The following is an 18,718-nucleotide window of genomic DNA, read 5'->3' on the forward strand; positions in this document are numbered from 1 at the left end:
CCAACTGTGTGTACTATGAACTGTCAAGAATGAATATACTGTAGTACAAAACTGCACAGAACAACTGCATAACTGCAAAAACCATATCAGAACACCCTGGCAACCACCAAACTACATAACACAATTGTGGAAGCAGCTCTTCAAATCTTGTTTGTGTCTAGTATGTTCGTAATTAATACATCTGAAGCAAGTTTTCAATGATGCAAAATGCTACATCTCTCAGTGCTACTACATTTAGTCACTTCATTTGTTCAAAAGCTGCAGATTACCGGGAGGGTGTAAACAGCTCCAGCACAATCCCATCATTCCTTCAATCGGAACTGTGAAAGACTCGATTGAGTTTAATCCAGGGTTTAATCTGTAATCTCCGCGAACTCTAAGGCAAATCCGTCTGACTGACAATTTAGTGCTTTGGTAGGTGTTGAACTAGGAATTAGACCATTAGAAATAACAAAACAGTGTAAAACACAGTTCAAAAACATGCCTGAGAGTAAACATATTTGCTCCACACGATTTGTCATTCAAAATCAAACCTTTATTATCATGAACACAGTAGAGGGAATGCAAAACATATTCTCGATTGTCCCATCTCATTTCATTCAGATGTTTGCCTTCATATTCACATACAGCCGCGTTTGAACTTCTATTTTGTGCACTTTGAACTACATGTCTCGATACATACGGTCCTTACAAGCAGGTTTATTTGCTGCAAATGCAATGGCAGTTCACTCTAATCTTCACCATTCTCAGAACCTTAATGTCACCGGAAGTTTTTTATACAGAAATAGTTTTGCTCTCTGAGAGTTCGATATGAAAATTGTTCCTGTGAAAAGTCTGAAAAATAACATACATATTTGCTCTTTCTCGCAACTTTTCTTTTGATGCAATCTAGCTTTGTGTCATCTGACTTGAAAACCACAATCTGGCAGTGTGTGTGTGTTTATCGGGGGTGGAGTGTCTAATACGGGCGATATTCTTGCCATCTGGAAGCACTTCGCTTATGTCGAGTAACTTAGTTGAACTGAACAAGGATGATGTCATGATCCAGCCACTGACCTCAAGTTGGTCGATTTCTAAAGACGATTTCATTATTTATGGGTGGAAGTTGCCTGAAAATTTTAACTTTTGACTGATACTCTACCAAAGTCTGATCTAAAATCAGGAACAAACAGCAACTGATTCTGATTGAAAGCAATTCTTGAGAATGCAAAATTCAGAGCATAGGTCTTTGATAGTCTCCTTGATCATATTTTATGAATGACAGCTAAATCCAAAACTAGCCATCTTGGACCAGAAGCATACTCTGTACAGGTACAGGGAGGCAGATGCCAATGCAAAACCAGTTGCTTACTCAAGGGGGCTATAAAGTTTCTGACACCTGTAGTGTTAATCAGATGACTAGCATGTTCAGGACAACAAGGCTGCATTCCAGTCCACTTTTATGCTGCATTCACACCAGACGTAGATGAAGCATCAAGCGCGAGCGATTTACACGTTAAGTCAATGCAAAGATGCGAATAGATTTCCTGTGAGGTGGCGGGAGTTGAGCGGTTTGCGTGTTTGACGCGAATCGCTCGAGTTGAACCTGAACTGCAATGGACATTCGCACCGCAATAACTAATCATGAGCTTTCTCTTGTATTGGTGTCATTATGATGTAGCGCCTGTTGTTGGTGTCCTGAGTGGAAATCCTCTTGTCGGCACTTGACAACAGTTCATCAAACTGGGCTCGGCTCAGTCTAAAGCACAGCTGAAAATCTCCATCATTCCACTTCATCAAGTGAACAAGAGAAGTTTACATGGACATACCCTAGATCTTTTGATTTTGACCGAGAGAGCGAGTTGGCATCATATGTCCTCTCCAGCACCTACATGTCCCAGAATGCAATGCAACTGTGATGTCACAACAGAGTAGTTCTCAAGTGCTCAATGGTTTAGGGCTGGGGTTTTCAAACTTGGTCCTGGAGGTCTGGTGTCCTTCAGATTTTAGCTCCAACAAAATCAAACCTGCAAGGATGTTTCTAGAAACCCTAGTAAGAGCTTGACTAGCTAGCCCAGGTGTGTCTGATTGGGGTTGATGCTAAAATCTGCAGGACACCGGACCTTCAAGACTGAGATTGGGAACCCCTGGTTTAGGGCATTCCATTTAAACCCATTCAGATGTTCCGCAGACAGTGGACACTTGTGTGACGTAATCAATGACATACATCTGAGTGAATGAGAAACTATCATTAAAAAAGTGGACCAGAATGCCGCCTAGGCCTTTTTCATGGACATTTGAATCATGATTGTTGCGTATCGATACTTCCGGCATAATGGAGTTAGGCATTAGCTTTCATAACCTCCTTAAAAACCTTACCAGCATTTCCATAAGCGGATGCTTTTTCATTTGGTTGACCTTAAAATGTCTTCGCACTCAAAACACAACAAAGAATATAAGTTCTTCTACGTATTCGACATCTTTAATCATGAAGGTAAGTGACAATCCATACATTAAGGTGGTTATAGCTAACGTGGTGCCATAGATGTTATTCCTATACTTTATCACATAATAGGCTCAAGAGTAGTTTAAAACTGATGAGTAGTCAATACGATATTGTACGATACTAAATGATGGTACTTAATATATAATACAGATAATTTTTTTCTCTTGCGCTGACTCATCTTGTTGCTGCTTTTCCCAAACTTCCCCCTTCAGAATGAAACAGATGCACAGTGTAGCAGCACCAACTATAACATCTGCAAGCATCCACTTGGTATAAACCAAAGACTTGGCAAGACATCCACTGAGGTAAATACTGGCAAAGTTTCCAAGAAGGTTGTGAACTTTATTCCGCCGTCATTATTATTAGCATTATTTATGCTAATGCTAACTATGGCTCCCAGTGGAATAATGCTATGAAGGCAAAGCACACATTATGTATTAATGTACACAAGAAGTGCTTATGTTGTCATACTGTATTTGCATAGAGTATGTTTCTGGCCTTACCCAAAAATGATACACTGAGTAAAATATTTATTGTTTACTAAGTATGGTGCTCTTCAAAACTTACAAAAGTGAAAGGAAAAACTTTCTGAAGTGAACCTTTTTGCTTAAAAAAAATGTAAATAAACATTTATGCTACATTTCCATAAATGCAATTCACCAAACTTTTACAACAATCCTCCAAGTTAAAATAAGGCCTTGGTTTGTCAGGGAAGTCCTCCAAAGCAAACATATTAGTGATTCACAACATATTGGAAATCATTTTGATATGTATAAAATGTACGAAAGTATAATATGTGGAAAATTTCGAATACAAATTGTGACATTTGCATAGTCAAAATGACAGACAAGTGAGAAATTGTGTGGTTTGGCTATCATTGGGATCGGTTAAAGGGGCTACAATAACATGGTGACAAAGTTGTTGTGTAAACACACCCCAGTTGTGCTATTACATCTTTGGACCACACCGATCTCTGTGGTTAACAGTCAGCTGATAGGCCAAGATAAAAACTAACATCAAAAGCCAAACTTGACACGCCAACATACAGGTACAAAACATGGCCACACTTCTATTGCCACCTACTCTCATTCTACAGTCAGAAATGTGTTGTAGCTAAAATTAAATTCTAATCCTTTGGATAGTCTGGTGAAACTTTACTGCATACGCATTTGGGCTTTTTAAGGTTTTGTCCTTGCATCTGTTGTTAGGGATTAGTGGAGCGTCCTTTAACTTTGTTCTTTCATTCTGTAAAGAGCAGCACAACTAAACATGAAAATGAGTGAAGCTTCATAACACTGTTTATCTCAGTTATTAGAGCAAGAGGTAGGGATTCACTTATACACAAAAAATGCAGGTATAGTAGGTTAGAAACCACGGTGCGCATATACTGTATGTAAAAAATAAATACATACTACAGACTGTACATACATCAGGAAATAAGGAACTGTTAGAAAATAGCTATGTCTGAATGCATAATTCCAGTACGTTTATAGGGAGACTTGGCAAGACAAACAGGTTAACAGATAACAGTTCTCACTTGTTAGTTTGCTAACTGTGTGTGTACGTTCACGGCACTTACTATTATTGTTGTGTGCCAGCACACAATCAGTTTTTAGTTGCCAGAAAGGCATTGCTACTTTAAGTACAGTTCTACGCTCACACTTGACAGTCTCTCAAGAGAGCGGCAGAAGGTAAAGTTTAAAAGTTCAGAGGTACATTTCCATTGTCTATGTCTGGCGTCCGTGTCCGAAACAGTTGTGTGAGTGAAAACACTGTTGAAATAAGAACCGTACACTGCTTGGCCAAGAGCCTGACACCTTCACCCTCTCTTGCCGTTTCTACCGCACCTACAAACTCCTTATACAGGTCCACAATCTCCTCAAGCTTGCCCAGAGCTTCATCTGCATCAATATCCCCATGACATCCTCCGCAGTCCGAGCAGGGAACTCGCATACAGGTTGAGGCAAGTTGCACTAGAGCTCCAAAGCTGTTTCCGAGGGACATAAGAGCGTCATCAGGTGCCCATCCTACCCGTGTGGCTCTCTGGCATCCTGAAGCCAACCTCCGTGCCTCTGCTTGAACCAGACATCTCTCTGTCTCTGAAAGCGAATGCCCATTCACATTGCCATTTTCACATTCTCCCTTGCGGGTTGGAGGGTACACCGCAGAAGGTCCTTTCTTTAACACAAAAAGAAGTTCATCAATGTCTCGCTGCAAACAGGCATAGCCATCTTTAAGACCAGCACCTTTCTGACCGCTGACATAACGACGCTCTTGCAGAAAGCGCAGCGGGTTATTTATTGGTCCGTGGACTAGAGGCAGAGATTCTAGATGTCTGGGCGGGATCAGGAGTGGACTCAGTTCTGAGGACATGGAAAGGGGACGAGGAGAATCTCTGAGAAGGGACAGGACATTGGGAGAAGGACCAGAGAGGGTTGCAGGGGAGGGAGTCAAGGTGGGCTGAGGTGGTTTACTGATGCGGTTTCTTTGGGAGAACTCATAGACAGTCAAATCTTCATCAAAGCTACAGTTGTCCTCGGTATCTCCGCTAAAACAGTTGGCGTAGACTGTATGGCAGCCACATGCATCACGATGGGTCGGACTTGCGGAGGACAAAGAGGAAGCATTGTCAAGTCGAATTTCTGAAGGGTTGCCTTTGTTAGATTGAGGTTGTTCAGAATTACAAGTCCCAAAATGCCAGTGCAACTCAGTGGCTTCCGTTGACAATTTTTGCCGCAGGTCAGGATGGCTTAATGACATTGGCGGCTTCCCATTGGTGTCTTTTACAGGAGTTGGGATCACTTCTTCTGGTCCATCTTTGAGCTTTACAATCACTACCTCAGCATCTTTCTCTTTCCAATTTATCAAAGAGGGCACTGATGTAGCCTTAGGGGATACCTTTTTGGATTCATGATTAACATCAGTCTCGATTGTTACTTTATTGCCTGTTGATGAAATTGTGTTGCTGAGGGCTACTGTCCCCAAGATCTCCTGGGAACGGGTGAGGTACCAGGGCATATCCTGAATCTTTCCACGCAAGGCTGTGGCTGATAGGCGTCCAGACGAGCCTGTTCTGCTGGGGAATCTATTCCCAGATTGAGCTGGATCTTCAGGAACAATATCTGCAGATTGTGCTGAAGGAGAAGGTAAGGGAGATGGAGATGGGGTAGGAGTGGTTGAAGCACTTGTCGGTTTGACTGTATAGCTTTCAGCCTTTACTTCAGTTCTTAGATTCTCATGACTTTGAGAAACGCCCTTAGTCATTGTAGAGGCTGGGGAGGTACTAGTACCATTTCTCTGAGACCAGGGATGTAGTGAAAGCCCGTTAGGGGGAACTTTAGTTTTTTCCTCTGGTTTTTGTGACTGGGAATCAACTGCCTTTGAGGATGGCTGTAAAGCAATGAACGATGGTTTGGGAGGTATTGGGGGCTTTGTGTTATTTTGGGGCAACTTATTTTCTGGTTTTGTAATTTCAATAGAGTCCAATGACTGTTGTTTTAAATGACTCTTACTCTCTACTGTTATTTTCCCAAATTCAATTGTTCCTGTTGGCTTTTTCCAAGTTGGCTTAATGTCTTTACTCTCTGGGCCGTCAAGATCAACATAATTTGTAGTGGTCTTCTTTTCTAGACAGATTGGTATATGGTTAGATATGCCATTTTGATGTCTAGATCCATTATGAAGAGTCTCTGGGTCTACTAAGGTCTGTTGGGGAAGGGTAGCTTGGCGTACAGCTGTAATTAATGATGAAGACATGGCTGGTCCAGGCCCTGTGACTGGTTTAAACTCCATAGTGTCAGGCTCCATTTCCAGGAGCTGTGATGATAGGTGAGAATTTTGCCCAGGGATGTCCCCATTACAGTGCTGGGCTTTCTGAGCCATGGAGCGGTTAGCAGAGAAAGCTTTAGAATCTACAGGTGTAGGTTTATTGGGCAAAATCAGTGAGGGCTGATGGACCTCCAAATCAGGGTTTTTAGACTCAGGGATCAAAGTGGTAAAATGGTTGGCGAGAGAAGGTTTTTCATTGAGGTTTCCTGCTGAAGCTCTGTCACTGAATTCAGGAGCTTTTGTCTTGCTTGCGTTAATCTTCATGTCATGAACACTTAAAGAAGAGTGTATGTTCCCAGAATCTAAGCTTTTCTCTGAAAAAAAAAAAAGAATGAGCCAAGTGGGATAAGGTACATCAATAAAAATAGATATTAAAGATTTAATGTATGTTTTATGTTCAATACATGTTAAGTTTTAACATCAACAATTACTGTAGCAAGATTGCCTTTGTTTAGGTTTATGTCCAATATTTCCAATGTGTCATAACAATCTTAAGACAGAAAGCCCTGCTAATGTGACATGCATAGTAATCCAAGCACATGATTTAATGTAAATCAGTGGTCTCCAACTTAATTCCCGGAGGGCCACAGCTCTGTAGATTTTAGCTCCAACCACCCCCAACTCACACCTGCTTAATAGTCTCTAGTAGTCTTGAACACCTTGCCTAGTTGGATCAGCTGTGTTTGATTAGGGTTGGAGCAAAACTGTGCAGAGCTGCGGCCCTTCAGGGATTGATGTTGAGACCCATGATGAAAATGAATGCAAAACAATAATCTAAACAAATTTTCAAAAGAAATATGCATTTCAAAGAAGTTCTTGCATAAATACTTAACCACATTTGCTATACGTTTTCATGGAACCATGATTTTAGCTTGATGTGTATTTAGGACTATCTGAAATGATTTGATCCATTTATCAACAGTGCTTAACTTGTATTGAACGCTGAACATTTCTCATAAGAATGCAGATGTTTGGTGGTAAAAATAGAAAGTTCACTGACCTGCAAGGCCTTGCTCTGTGATGGGAGGGGTAAGTCGATCCTGGGCATCAAAAAACTCATCCTCAGATTCCGAACAACTGTCTCTAAATTCTTTAGATTTTTCAGAGAGATTTGAGCACACCGTTCTCAACAGCACAGTCTGTGCTAGTAATTTCGAAGATAGTCCCTGTTGATTAGCTTCATTTGGGAAGCTGTTTCCTTCTGCTCTACATGCTGGATGGTTGTGAATCCTATTGAAGAGTGCCTGAAAATTCACTCCTGCTAATTTCGCATTGATGCTGTTAGTCGTGCATGAAGCTAACATGGCCTCAAATTCTGCTGACATAGCAGAAATGCGACCATCTTCATCATCTTCATCACTCAGAGCATCGTCACTGGCCGCAGGTGGACTTGGCAGGCTATCAGACATTTGGGAGAGCTCAGAAAAACACAGACCCGAGTGGTCATCGTAGGTCAACTCAGACGTTTTGGCTGAACTTCCCCTTTCGTCCAATTGCTCTGGCACCTCCAGAAGGTAAGGATGATGAACATCAAGACTTGAGGCACCAGAACTGGGTTTCTCTTCCAAAGAGATATCCGTACGGCCAAGTCCACTAATGGCTGCCTTAATACTCTCCTCCAGGGCATTCAGCGAGTTACTGGACAAACTGGAAAAGCTGCTGTTGACCCGTGGATCCGTGTACCAACCTGTCTCCAAAAGGCTATCCATTGTCGCTGCGTAATCTTCATCTCCAACCGACTCTCTCTTGCTCGCCCCATCTTCTTCATCCTCGGAAAATGGATGAGTTACAATTACTCGGACTCTTTCTGCTTCACTTTTGCCCTCAGGTTCCTCTCCATCCTCCGTGCCATCATTTGTGTGAGTGGATATAGTGTCTTCTGACAGCTGGGTGTCTAGCAGTCCCTCCATGGCATAGTCATCCTCCGAACTGTCTTCTGAATCACTCCCACACCGAGAAACATACCCTGCGCGTAACACACATATACAGGACATATTTGCAGATACTTGCAGTGTGGATAAAAACAGCTTAATCCACATATTAATTAAGAACATCAAATTTTTTCCCAACTTCCTACCTTCTTCCGCCGGGATGCGTCTCATTTTAGGTCTGGGTCCCCAGCGAAACACATTGATGTTGGGGTCCACAAGCAGTTTGCAGTATCCAGCCAGGAGACAAGCCAGATCTTTAGCGCCTACAGACTCCATTAGCAAGGCTATAGGCTGAATGTTAGGGAGAAAGAGATAGTCAAATTATATACAGAGAAAGGTAAAAACACACTGAGTTGTGTTTATCCACACCTGGATGTCCCGAAGGAACAGTTTCAGCATTTTAGCTTGGTTTATTTTAATCTCCTGCTAGACGTGCACACACCTGGATGTCCTGCAGGTAAATCTTGACCATGCTGACTCTGTCGGACTCTGACAGCACCTCTATTCGGGTGATGTAGTGGAAGTCTATGATAGTGGAGATCATGTTGAGCTGGTGGTTTAGTATTTGGCTGATCCCGTACCTTGCTCCCACCAGCAAACTCACCAATGACTCCCTGTCTTGCAGCTGGAATACACACACATTTGACTCAGATTAAATAAGAAAGTCTAGAAATAATCTATTCATTACAAATACTCAACTTTATTTCGAAAGCACATACAAACAACCACAGTGAGTAAAGTGCTGGACATGAAACTAAAAATACAGACAAACATGCAAATACTCAAACTTGAGTAAATTTTTTGTGTTGTTTCTGTGCTTTTACTGCATTATTTTCCATCAACCTCCAGTCACTACTTGTTATGTTACTATGTTTATGTTTTCTTGTCTATCTGTGACTGGCTGATTAAGTCCAATCAAATGTCGCATAGAAAAACTGCATCACACAGACTGACCTCAAGACGCATTATAAATGTGGCAAACCTGTTAAAATTGAAAGAATTAAAAGCATCAACTGTTTAGACTAAAGTAACTGATGCAAAGGGGATGGACACCTACTTTACAATGACTAAAAACGGCAAATGTGCTTAAGAAATTTTTGTTTACGTTTTTTTTTTTCCTATTTCATATATTTTCGTCTGCCAGATCCTGTCTTTATATAAATTTATGCACTGTGTTTGTCATAAAGTGATCTGTGCTGGTCAAGTGATGGCATTCTGTATTTTGCCTTTTGCTTGTACGGTGGCTCTGAAATGTTAAAACACCTCTCAAACTCTTTTTCGGATGCGAAAACCAGAAAAAAAAATCCCAATTTGACATTTTTTAATGATGGATGAACGTTTCAGAGGCAGTGTGTCAATACAATTGGCACAACGGGAGGTTGAATTTATTTTTTAATGTGCCAAAAAATCCGGATGAAACTTCCGGATTCAGTGTGCAATAATCTTTAATCAGTAACTAAATGCACTATAGAATGTTACGTTTCCAAACATATGCACAAATTAGTTTTTTCTGATGCAGAAAAAAAACAAACCCGATTACGATGTTTTTAATGTTGGCTGAAAGTTTCGGAGGCAGAGTGTCAATACATTAGACACAACGGGAGGGCGAATTTATTTTTTAACATGCCAAAAATTATGGGTAAAAACTCCGGATTCAGTCTGCAATAATCTTTAATCAATTTCCATATGCACTACAGAATATTACGTTTCTAATCACACGCACAAATTAGCTTTTTCGAATGTGAAAAAATATTTAAAAAAAAACAAACTAGATTAGATTTTTATTTTTATACTTTTTAAACATTTTTTTTATGACAGATGAAAGTTTGGAGGCAGAGTGCAATACTATTGGTACAACGAGAAGTCAAACTTACTTTTTAATGTCCTGAAAATTTTCAGTGTGCAATAACCTTTAATCAATAACTAAATGCACTACAGAATGTTACGTTTCCAAACACACACACACATTAGTTTTTTTCAGATGCAAAAAACTAAAGAAAAATAAACTAACCGGATAAAATTTTTTTTAACAACAAAAGAAAGTTTCGGAGGCAGTGTTTCAATACGATCAGTACAACGGGAGCTCAAATTTGTATTTTAACGTCCTGAGAATTTTGGATTCAGTGTGCAATAACCTTTAATCAATAACTAAACGCACTACAGAATATTATGTTTTTGAACGCGTTTTTGTACGTAAAAAAAACCAACCAAACAAAACAAAAAAAAAAAAACGAGAGGTCAAATTAATTTAAGAAAATGTTGTATACAGCGTGCAATAAACATTAAATCAATATCATTCTGCAATACAGAATATTACGTTTGCAAACATCCGCAAATTGCACAATCGACACTGCACTGGCATGGTTTGCGGCGCTAACTGCTGGACACTTGTAGCTTGTTAGTCACAGTTTAAAGTGCAGAACTTAAGCATTAACATATCATCACAGCTAGATTTTTGACCTTTACATTACGTAGATTTCACTCTACACATACATTAAACGCATCAAACAGCTGTCTGTCGTCTTATTAAAGGTGCATATATTGATGTAATGTGTTCTCTTGAAAACTAAATTAAATTAATCTCACATTGTGCATTTATAGTGGCAAATAATTGAACTAAGCGGATACATTTTAATTTAGCCAAATAATTTACAGTGTGATACTAATGAGTACTTTTAAAAGGGTTACTTTTTACTCAGACCTACTCAGACCTACTTTTCTTATACTTTTTAACTGTTTACATTTACTTGAGTCTGATTTTTCAGTAACCCTGTCTCCGGATAGATGCTCCCATGTAGTCACGAACAAATCAATCGCATGAGCTGTTTAATGAATCATTCTCAAGCTTCAGGCCATTTGCACGTCACTGAAAGAGATGCTGCTATTTTAACCAAATCTGTTGCTTTCTAGAACAGCCAGCTTATGTAACATACTTAAAAAAAGCAAAAATGGGGACGAACGATTTTGTACAACATAACATATCCCCTCCCTCCTTCCCTCCCTCCCAAAAAAAGATAAATGCAACCTATCTGTGTCCTGCAGATTGAGTTTGTTATTTGAGCCCAATGCGGCAGATGGACAGAACTCTCTCACCAGCATGGTGGCGTTGTAGCTTCTCCCGCTGTATGAAATCAGCTCCGCCATCTGGGTCAGATAAGCCAACCGGGCCTGAGACACAGAAATCACCTGAAAGAGTTGAGAGAGAAGAAGATGAATAAGAGAGCAAACACATTTCATTATGGCTGAAGTATTAAAAACAAGGGCAGAACTAAGAGCTCCTATAACTGCAGCAGTGTATAGTGTGTATTATATAATATACTATGCTATTACAGTTACTTCAAAAAAGTGAATCATTAATAATTATATTATCCAAATTGTTTTTAAATTACTTTTAGGAATATTATGTCTTTACTTAAGTCATTTAATTGATCTTAATGCATGGACAATATAAATGAAACTCTTAATTGTTTAGTCAAACAGGCACTTTTAGTTTCATTATAAAATGTAATACTTAAGTTAAACACATGTATCAAAATATGAAACGTTTTACTCATTTCATTGTTTCTTAGGCATGTGCATACATAATTTTTTAGGTATACCTATTTATTAGGTACACCTGTCCAATTGCTCGTTAATGCAAATTTCCTGCAAATTTCCGTGAGATTGGCATCATGGATGTGCAGCCGACAAATCTGCAGCAACTGTGTGATGCTATCATGTCAATATAGAGCAAAATCTCTGAGGAATATTTCCAGTGACTGGTTGATTCTATGCCATGAAGGATACAGGCAGTTCTGAAGGCAAAAGGGGGTCCAACCTGGTACTGGTAAGGTGTACCTAATAAAGTGGCCGGTTAGTGTGTCTCGGCTTAGTCCCTTTATTAATCAGGGGTCGCCACAGCATTTTACGCACACTGTTTTAATGCAGTGGATGCCCTTCCAGCTGAAACCCATCACTGGGAAGCACCCATACACTCATTCACACACATACACTACGGACAATTTTAGCTTACCCAATTCAACTATCTTGGACTTGTGTGGGAAACCGGAGCACCAGGAATAAACCCACACCAACACGGGGAGAACTCTGTCTGTCGTTCCATCCATCCATTCATCTGTCTGTCGTTCTATCTATCTGTCGTTCTATCTGTCTGTCTGTCTGTCTGCCTGCCTGCCTGTCTGCCTGCCTGCCTGCCTGCCCGCCCGTCCGTCCGCCCGTCCGTCCGTCCGTCCGTCCGTCCGTCCGTCCGTCCGTCCGTCCGTGCGTGCATATGCATGTTTAGTGAATGAGTCCCAATGTAGTCATACTTGTTATACAATCACAGTGGCTCAGTGGTTAGCACTGTCGCCTGCCAGCAAGATGGTCACTGGTTTGAGTCCCGGCTGAGCCAGTTGGTATTTCTGTGTGTAGTTTGCATATTCAGAGACATGCTTCAACGACATGAGCTATAGGTGAAATGCGCTATACGTAGGTGGATAAGCTAAATTGGCCGCAGTGACTGAGTGTGTGTGTGAATGTGAGTGTGTATGGGTGTTTCCAAGTATTGGGTTGGCGACCCCTGATGAATAATGGACTAAGCTGAAGGTGAATGAATGAATGAAATAAAAGCAAAGGTTGAAATCTGAACACAACTTGCTACATGAAATGCACTTGAGCCCATGTGAACACTACCTGGAAACAGTAATGCATCTCGGCTGACCGCTTGTGAATGGATCACAACAAACACTAGTCAGTACCAGTTAGAATCAGGAGTTGTGTTGCATTGTGTAATGATGCTTTGTTCTATAAATATTGCTTAAGGGGGCTAATAATATTGACCTTTAAAATGTCTTTTAAACAATTAAAAACTGCTTTCATTCTAGCCGAAATAAAACAAATAAGACTTTCTCCAGAAGAAAAAATATTATCAGACATGCTGTGAAAATTTCCTTGCTCTGTTAAACATCATTTGGAAATTATTTGAAAAAATTCACAGGAGGGCCAATAGTTTTGACTTCAACTATATAGAGGTAATGCAAAAATAAAATAACCTTCTGCCGGGGTTCTAGCAGGGCCTGGATCTTCTTCATGTGATGGTTGAGAGCTTTCCGTAGGTCCTTTTCTCTCATGTTCCTCAGCAGAGTTGGAGAGATGAAGCTCTCTAGGCCAAACTCTTTTCTAATAAGCACACATACACAGTAAATGACCGTATTTTGTAATACAGCATAAGTCATTTGGAGTGTGTTTGCCTCTTACACAACGCTCTTAACAGACGCTCTCATGGTCTGACCGCAGCTCGCCAGTTTCTCATGCATGTGCAGAGCAGCAAGTCTCAGTGCTGTGTTGCATTTCATCTCTACAGCATAGCGTTCCTTTAACACATCTCCAACACTCTACACACGCATACAAGTACACAGTCATTCAGATTAAAGCAGTCTTTGCCTTCAGCACATTAAAGTGATTATTCACGATGTGTTACCTGTTGGAAGAGGTACTCAAAGGCCATAGGATCATCCTGCAGGAGCTCCACTGGGTCTCTGGGGATGAAACAGACCCTGAACAGACACCTGTAGTCATGAGAATCCTTCTTCTGTACCACCTAAAAGAGCAGGAAAATGATAAAGCGGTTTATTACAAACTTAAGTCATCAATGGCTGTACAATGTACATGCAGGGTAGGTTTGTTTCGAAGTTTATAATTATACATACACAGTACTGTGCAAAAGACTTAGCCCCCCCCAGTTACAGTTGTTGTTTTATTAAAGGTATAATGACATTATACACTCACCGGCCAATTTATTAGGTACAACTTACTACAGGGGTTGGACCCCCTTTTTCCTTCAGAACTGACTTAATCCTTCATGACATAGATTCAACAAGGTACTGGAAATAGTAGAGATTTTGCTCCATATTGACATGATAGCATCACGCAGTTGCTGCAGATTTGTTGGTCGCAAATCCATGATGCGAATCTCACAATGCTTCACATCCCAAAGGTGCTCTATTGAATTGAGTTCTGGTGACTGTGGAGGCCCATTTGAGTACAGTGAACTCATTGTCATGTTTAAGAAACCAGTGTGAGATGATTCACGCTTTATGACATGGTGTGTTATCCTGAGGGAAGTAACCATCAGAAGATGGACTGAACCGTCGATACAAGGCAGGATGGATTCATGCTTTCATATTGTTGACGCCAAATTCTGACTCCACCATCTGAATGTTGAGATCGAGCAGAAATCGAGACTCATCAGAACAGGCAACGCTTTTCCAATCTTCTATTGTCCAGTTTTGGTGAGCCTGTGTGAACTGTAGCCTCAGTTTCCTGTTCTTAGCTGACTGAGTGGTACCCGGTGTGGTCTTCTGTTGCTGTAGCCCATCTGCCTCAAGGTTGGATGTGTTGTGTGTTCAGAGATGTTCAGACCTCGGTTGTAACGAGTGCTTATTTGAGTTACCGCTCTCTTTCTATCAGTTGGAACCAGTCTGGCCATTCTCCTCTGGCATTAACAAGGCATTTGTGCCCACAGAACTGCCGCTCACTCGATCTTTTCAATTCTTCGGACCATTCTCTGTAAATCCTAGAGATGGTTGTGCATGAAAATCCCAGTAGGCCAGCAGTTTCTGAAATACTCAGACCAGCCTGTTTGGCACCAACAACAATGCCACGTTTAAAGTTACTTAAATCACCTTTCTTCCCCATTCTGATGCTCGGTTTGAACTGCAGCAGATCGTCTTGACCATGTCTACATGCCTAAATGCATAGAGTTGCTGCCATATGATTGGCTGATTAGAAATTTAATCGTTAACAAGAAGCTGTACCGAAAAAGGACAGATGTACCTAAAAAAGTGGCCGGTGAGTGTATATCACTTCTCATTTATTAAAATACAACCAGGAAATGCAGGTTCTAGTTGGATATTTTGGGTCTAATTGTTGACATATAAAAGAAAGAGCTAGAGAAAGATGGAAGAATGAAGGAAAAATACTGGAGTTTCTGTCTTGGTTTGATCTGCATTTCTGCCAGAGCTGTTGTCAATATTTTAATGAACTGATGTGATTGTGATTGTGAAAATTCGGGCAGGTTGTAATTCATCATGTAATTCCTACTAGAAAGCACCTCATTTGTAATAGCTTTATGTTTGAGCATGATAATGATCCCAAACACACTGCTAATGTAACGAAATCATATTTGGAGAGAAAAACAGCAGATGAAACAAACACAGTCATGAAATGGCCTCCACAGAGTCCAGACCTGAATATTATATAATATTATAGAACAGTATTAGATTCACCTGGTGAGAAAAAGTAAGATAGAGCATGCTAAATCTAAGGAAGAACTCTTAGAAATGCTGAAAGATACTAGATATTAAATAGCACATCATTTCAGAAAAGACTCAACAAAAAAGTTTAAGCTGTTGCTCGGTGCTAAAGAGATCAAGTTAAACACACTTTTAATCCTGATCTCTTGATTCCAAAAGTAATTTTGATCTGAATATTGAGTACATACTTTCCATATTTTCTGTTTGTATATTAAAGGTATAGTTCACCCAATAGTAATGGCCCTGCACTTGCTCCATACCTTTAGGTCAGTAGTGCTCAACCCTTGTTCCTGGAGATCGACCTTCCTGCAAAGTTCCGCTCCAACCCTGATCAAACACACCTGAACCAATTAATTAGGACCTGAACAGCACTTGATAATTACAAGCAGGTGTGTTTGATATGGGTTGCAACTGAAATCTGCAGGAAGGTGGTAAAGTCTAGGTCGGATATGCGGCCGGCCGGAAGTGCGATATGCACATTAATAAAGCAGCATTTTTTTATGACACTGTATAACAATTATTAATATTTTTACAATACTGTGACAGTTGGGTTTAGGGTTGGGGTGGGAGTAGACGTTAAAAAGTAATATTTATTGGGTAATTTAATAGATAACATAAATAATACTCGGTAGAACTGCTGTTTTTACGTTACTCTGGCGGTTGGGTTTAGGGTTGGGGTGGGAGTAGACCTTAATAAAATACAATAAATGTGAAATTTAATAAATAACAGAAATAATTCTAACTTCCGGCCGCAAACGTATCCGATCTAGCAACAACCTAAGGTAGGTCGATCTCCAGGAACAGGGTTGGTCATCCCCTGCTTTAGATAGATAGATTTGTGCAAAGGTCTTAGCCTCCCAAAGCTGGTGGTGGCCTAAGACCTTTGCACAGTACTGTGAACGGCTATTCTACATTTATAAACTGCAATTTATGATTTGAACTTGCACTATTTAAGCACTGTATTGTAAGTTGCACCTGACTATACATTGCACTGGATTATAACTGCATTGTTGGGGGAAAAAAAACAAGCTGGATCCTTGTGTAATTCCTAAATAATGTAAAATAAATAATACAGAGTGCTATCCACTATAAACTACTTTTCATGCACACAACCAAATTTGTGTTTTGCATGCTTACTGCTAATAATTATCAAATGTTATGATTTAATTTCAGTACACAATGAGTACAATGCGACTGACAACATCAATCCTGAAAACATAGACAAAATAATGTGTTAAATATTATAAGAACATCACATTTACTGTATATATCAAATCCAAAAAGAAGTGATGGTAGCAGTTAACCCTCATAATTCATTTGGGAGACCGAAATGATGTATAACATTTTCTAAAATATAAGTAATGCTTTACACATGCTTTAAATCGTCCCTGTTTTTATATAAGTATTTATGAATTTTAATGAATGTCAAAAACTTTTATCAGCAATATTTTGCTGTGTGTGTGTGTGTGTTACCTTCTGTATGAGCTCCTCATCGTGCAGCAGCAGTAGTTTGGAGATATTATATTGCTGTTCCAGGACTAGTGCGAAATGCTCAATACAGCGAATGGACAGCTTCTCTTTCAGGGTCAGCACGATGTCCTGCACATACAGACAATCAATACAGGTCTTTTGCTGAACATATCCACCATAAATGTTCATGAAAATCATCATGCTGCAGGTATTAGGAGGTTTGCAGCTGACGTGCAGTGAAGGGTTTGTGTCTTTAATAAACTATGACTGTTCGCGTTCATTAAAAAGTAAGAATGATTAATAAATCCATATGAAACAGTCCCTTAAAAGTGGCGTCACGTCTTCAGTTTCGAGCTCAGGCGTGCTTTGCACTCACACTACAAGCGTACCACGCTTAAGCCCAACCGAACCACGCTCTGGCACATCTCTTCCAACCAGGCCAGGGCTGGCCAACTGAACTGCGCCTGAGCCCGATTTGGAGCACTCACACTTGTCAAACACACCAGGAAATGGGGGTCAAATGTGCATGGACACGGTTTGGATAGCCTAGTGTGAGAACACCCTATGTTAATAAAACAGATCCACCACTGAAAGCTACTATATATTTCTCAGCAACAAGGTAATATGTTTGCTAGTTTTGCAATAAAACCACAGATTCACTACCAAAATTAGTATTATTTGTTTTACAATATATACATACATACATACATAGCCAGGGGAGGTTCTGGTGGTTCAGAAGACCAACCCCTCACTGACAAAGGTCCACAATATGTGCCACACATGAGCTCATTTGTCCTATTTTGACTGCTATTCCATCATAAACAGTGACAATAACCCATTGAAAAAGGTTTTAAGACCAAGTGGAATCCTTGTGGGACTGCAGTTACTCAGTTTTGGCCAATGCAAACTGTTGTTTTTCAAGAGTCCAACATCCAGCTGTGCAAGAAAACATCTGACATAAGCGAAGTCATCTTTTGCTACTGTATTGTTTTTAAAAAGAGAAAACATATGACAAGTAACTTTTATTCTATAAATCTTGGACCTTATTCTTGTAAGAAAATATGACCAATTATTATTATTATTATTATTATTATTATTATTATTATTATTATTATTATTATTATTATTATTATTATTATTATTCAAATAGCCAAATTCTAACTGAGGAAAGTTGAATGTGCTGGCCTGTTTACTATTTTTATTTACTATTTCTGATGCATAAAAAAGTGTGGTTATGATGACGATCCAGCAAACTAATTCAGCTAAAAATACTGCTTAAAATGTCACCTAAATGCAGTATGTAAATATCATAGTTCAACAGAAAATGAGGCGTATAACTGCAAAAAGGTTCACTTTTTGAGAACCCCCCCCCACCCCCACCCCCCCCCCCCCCCCCCCCCCCCCCCCCCCCCACCCCCTTCACCAGACTGGATATGGGCCTGTATATACATACATACATACATACATACATACATACATACATACATACATGCATACCTACAGTACATGCATCTTTTTTCTGAAATAATATAATTTTCCAGCATAATATAATTTCTCAAAAGTTTTTAATCCATCAAATTTTAACAAAAGTTCTTTTATTAACTATTTTTTAATAGATTAAGATTTGTGTGTGATTCTGGAATGTACTGTTAGATACAGTAATAGTAGTGTAGTATAAAAGAGTAACAGTATAGTAATAGTATAGCACAGTA

General features: G+C 39.9%; 1 protein-coding gene across 1 annotated transcript in view; it reads right to left on the reverse strand.

Moving 5' to 3' along the window:
- Window positions 1-513: 513 nt before the first annotated feature.
- Window positions 514-18,718, reverse strand: part of frmpd1b (FERM and PDZ domain containing 1b) — an 80,032-nt gene continuing 61,827 nt past the window's right edge. Inside the window, exons 9-17 of the mRNA XM_056471960.1 lie at window positions 17,010-17,135; window positions 13,703-13,822; window positions 13,480-13,616; window positions 13,275-13,401; window positions 11,338-11,430; window positions 8,687-8,869; window positions 8,391-8,535; window positions 7,314-8,279; window positions 514-6,627 (exon numbers count right to left, since the gene is read on the reverse strand). Of these exons, the coding sequence (XP_056327935.1) occupies window positions 4,184-6,627; window positions 7,314-8,279; window positions 8,391-8,535; window positions 8,687-8,869; window positions 11,338-11,430; window positions 13,275-13,401; window positions 13,480-13,616; window positions 13,703-13,822; window positions 17,010-17,135 (4,341 nt within the window). The 3' untranslated portion in view covers window positions 514-4,183. The remainder of the gene's footprint in view (window positions 6,628-7,313; window positions 8,280-8,390; window positions 8,536-8,686; window positions 8,870-11,337; window positions 11,431-13,274; window positions 13,402-13,479; window positions 13,617-13,702; window positions 13,823-17,009; window positions 17,136-18,718) is intronic.

Source organism: Danio aesculapii, chromosome 14 (genome assembly GCF_903798145.1).
Source record: "Danio aesculapii chromosome 14, fDanAes4.1, whole genome shotgun sequence".
In the NCBI taxonomy this organism is placed as follows: domain Eukaryota; kingdom Metazoa; phylum Chordata; class Actinopteri; order Cypriniformes; family Danionidae; genus Danio; species Danio aesculapii.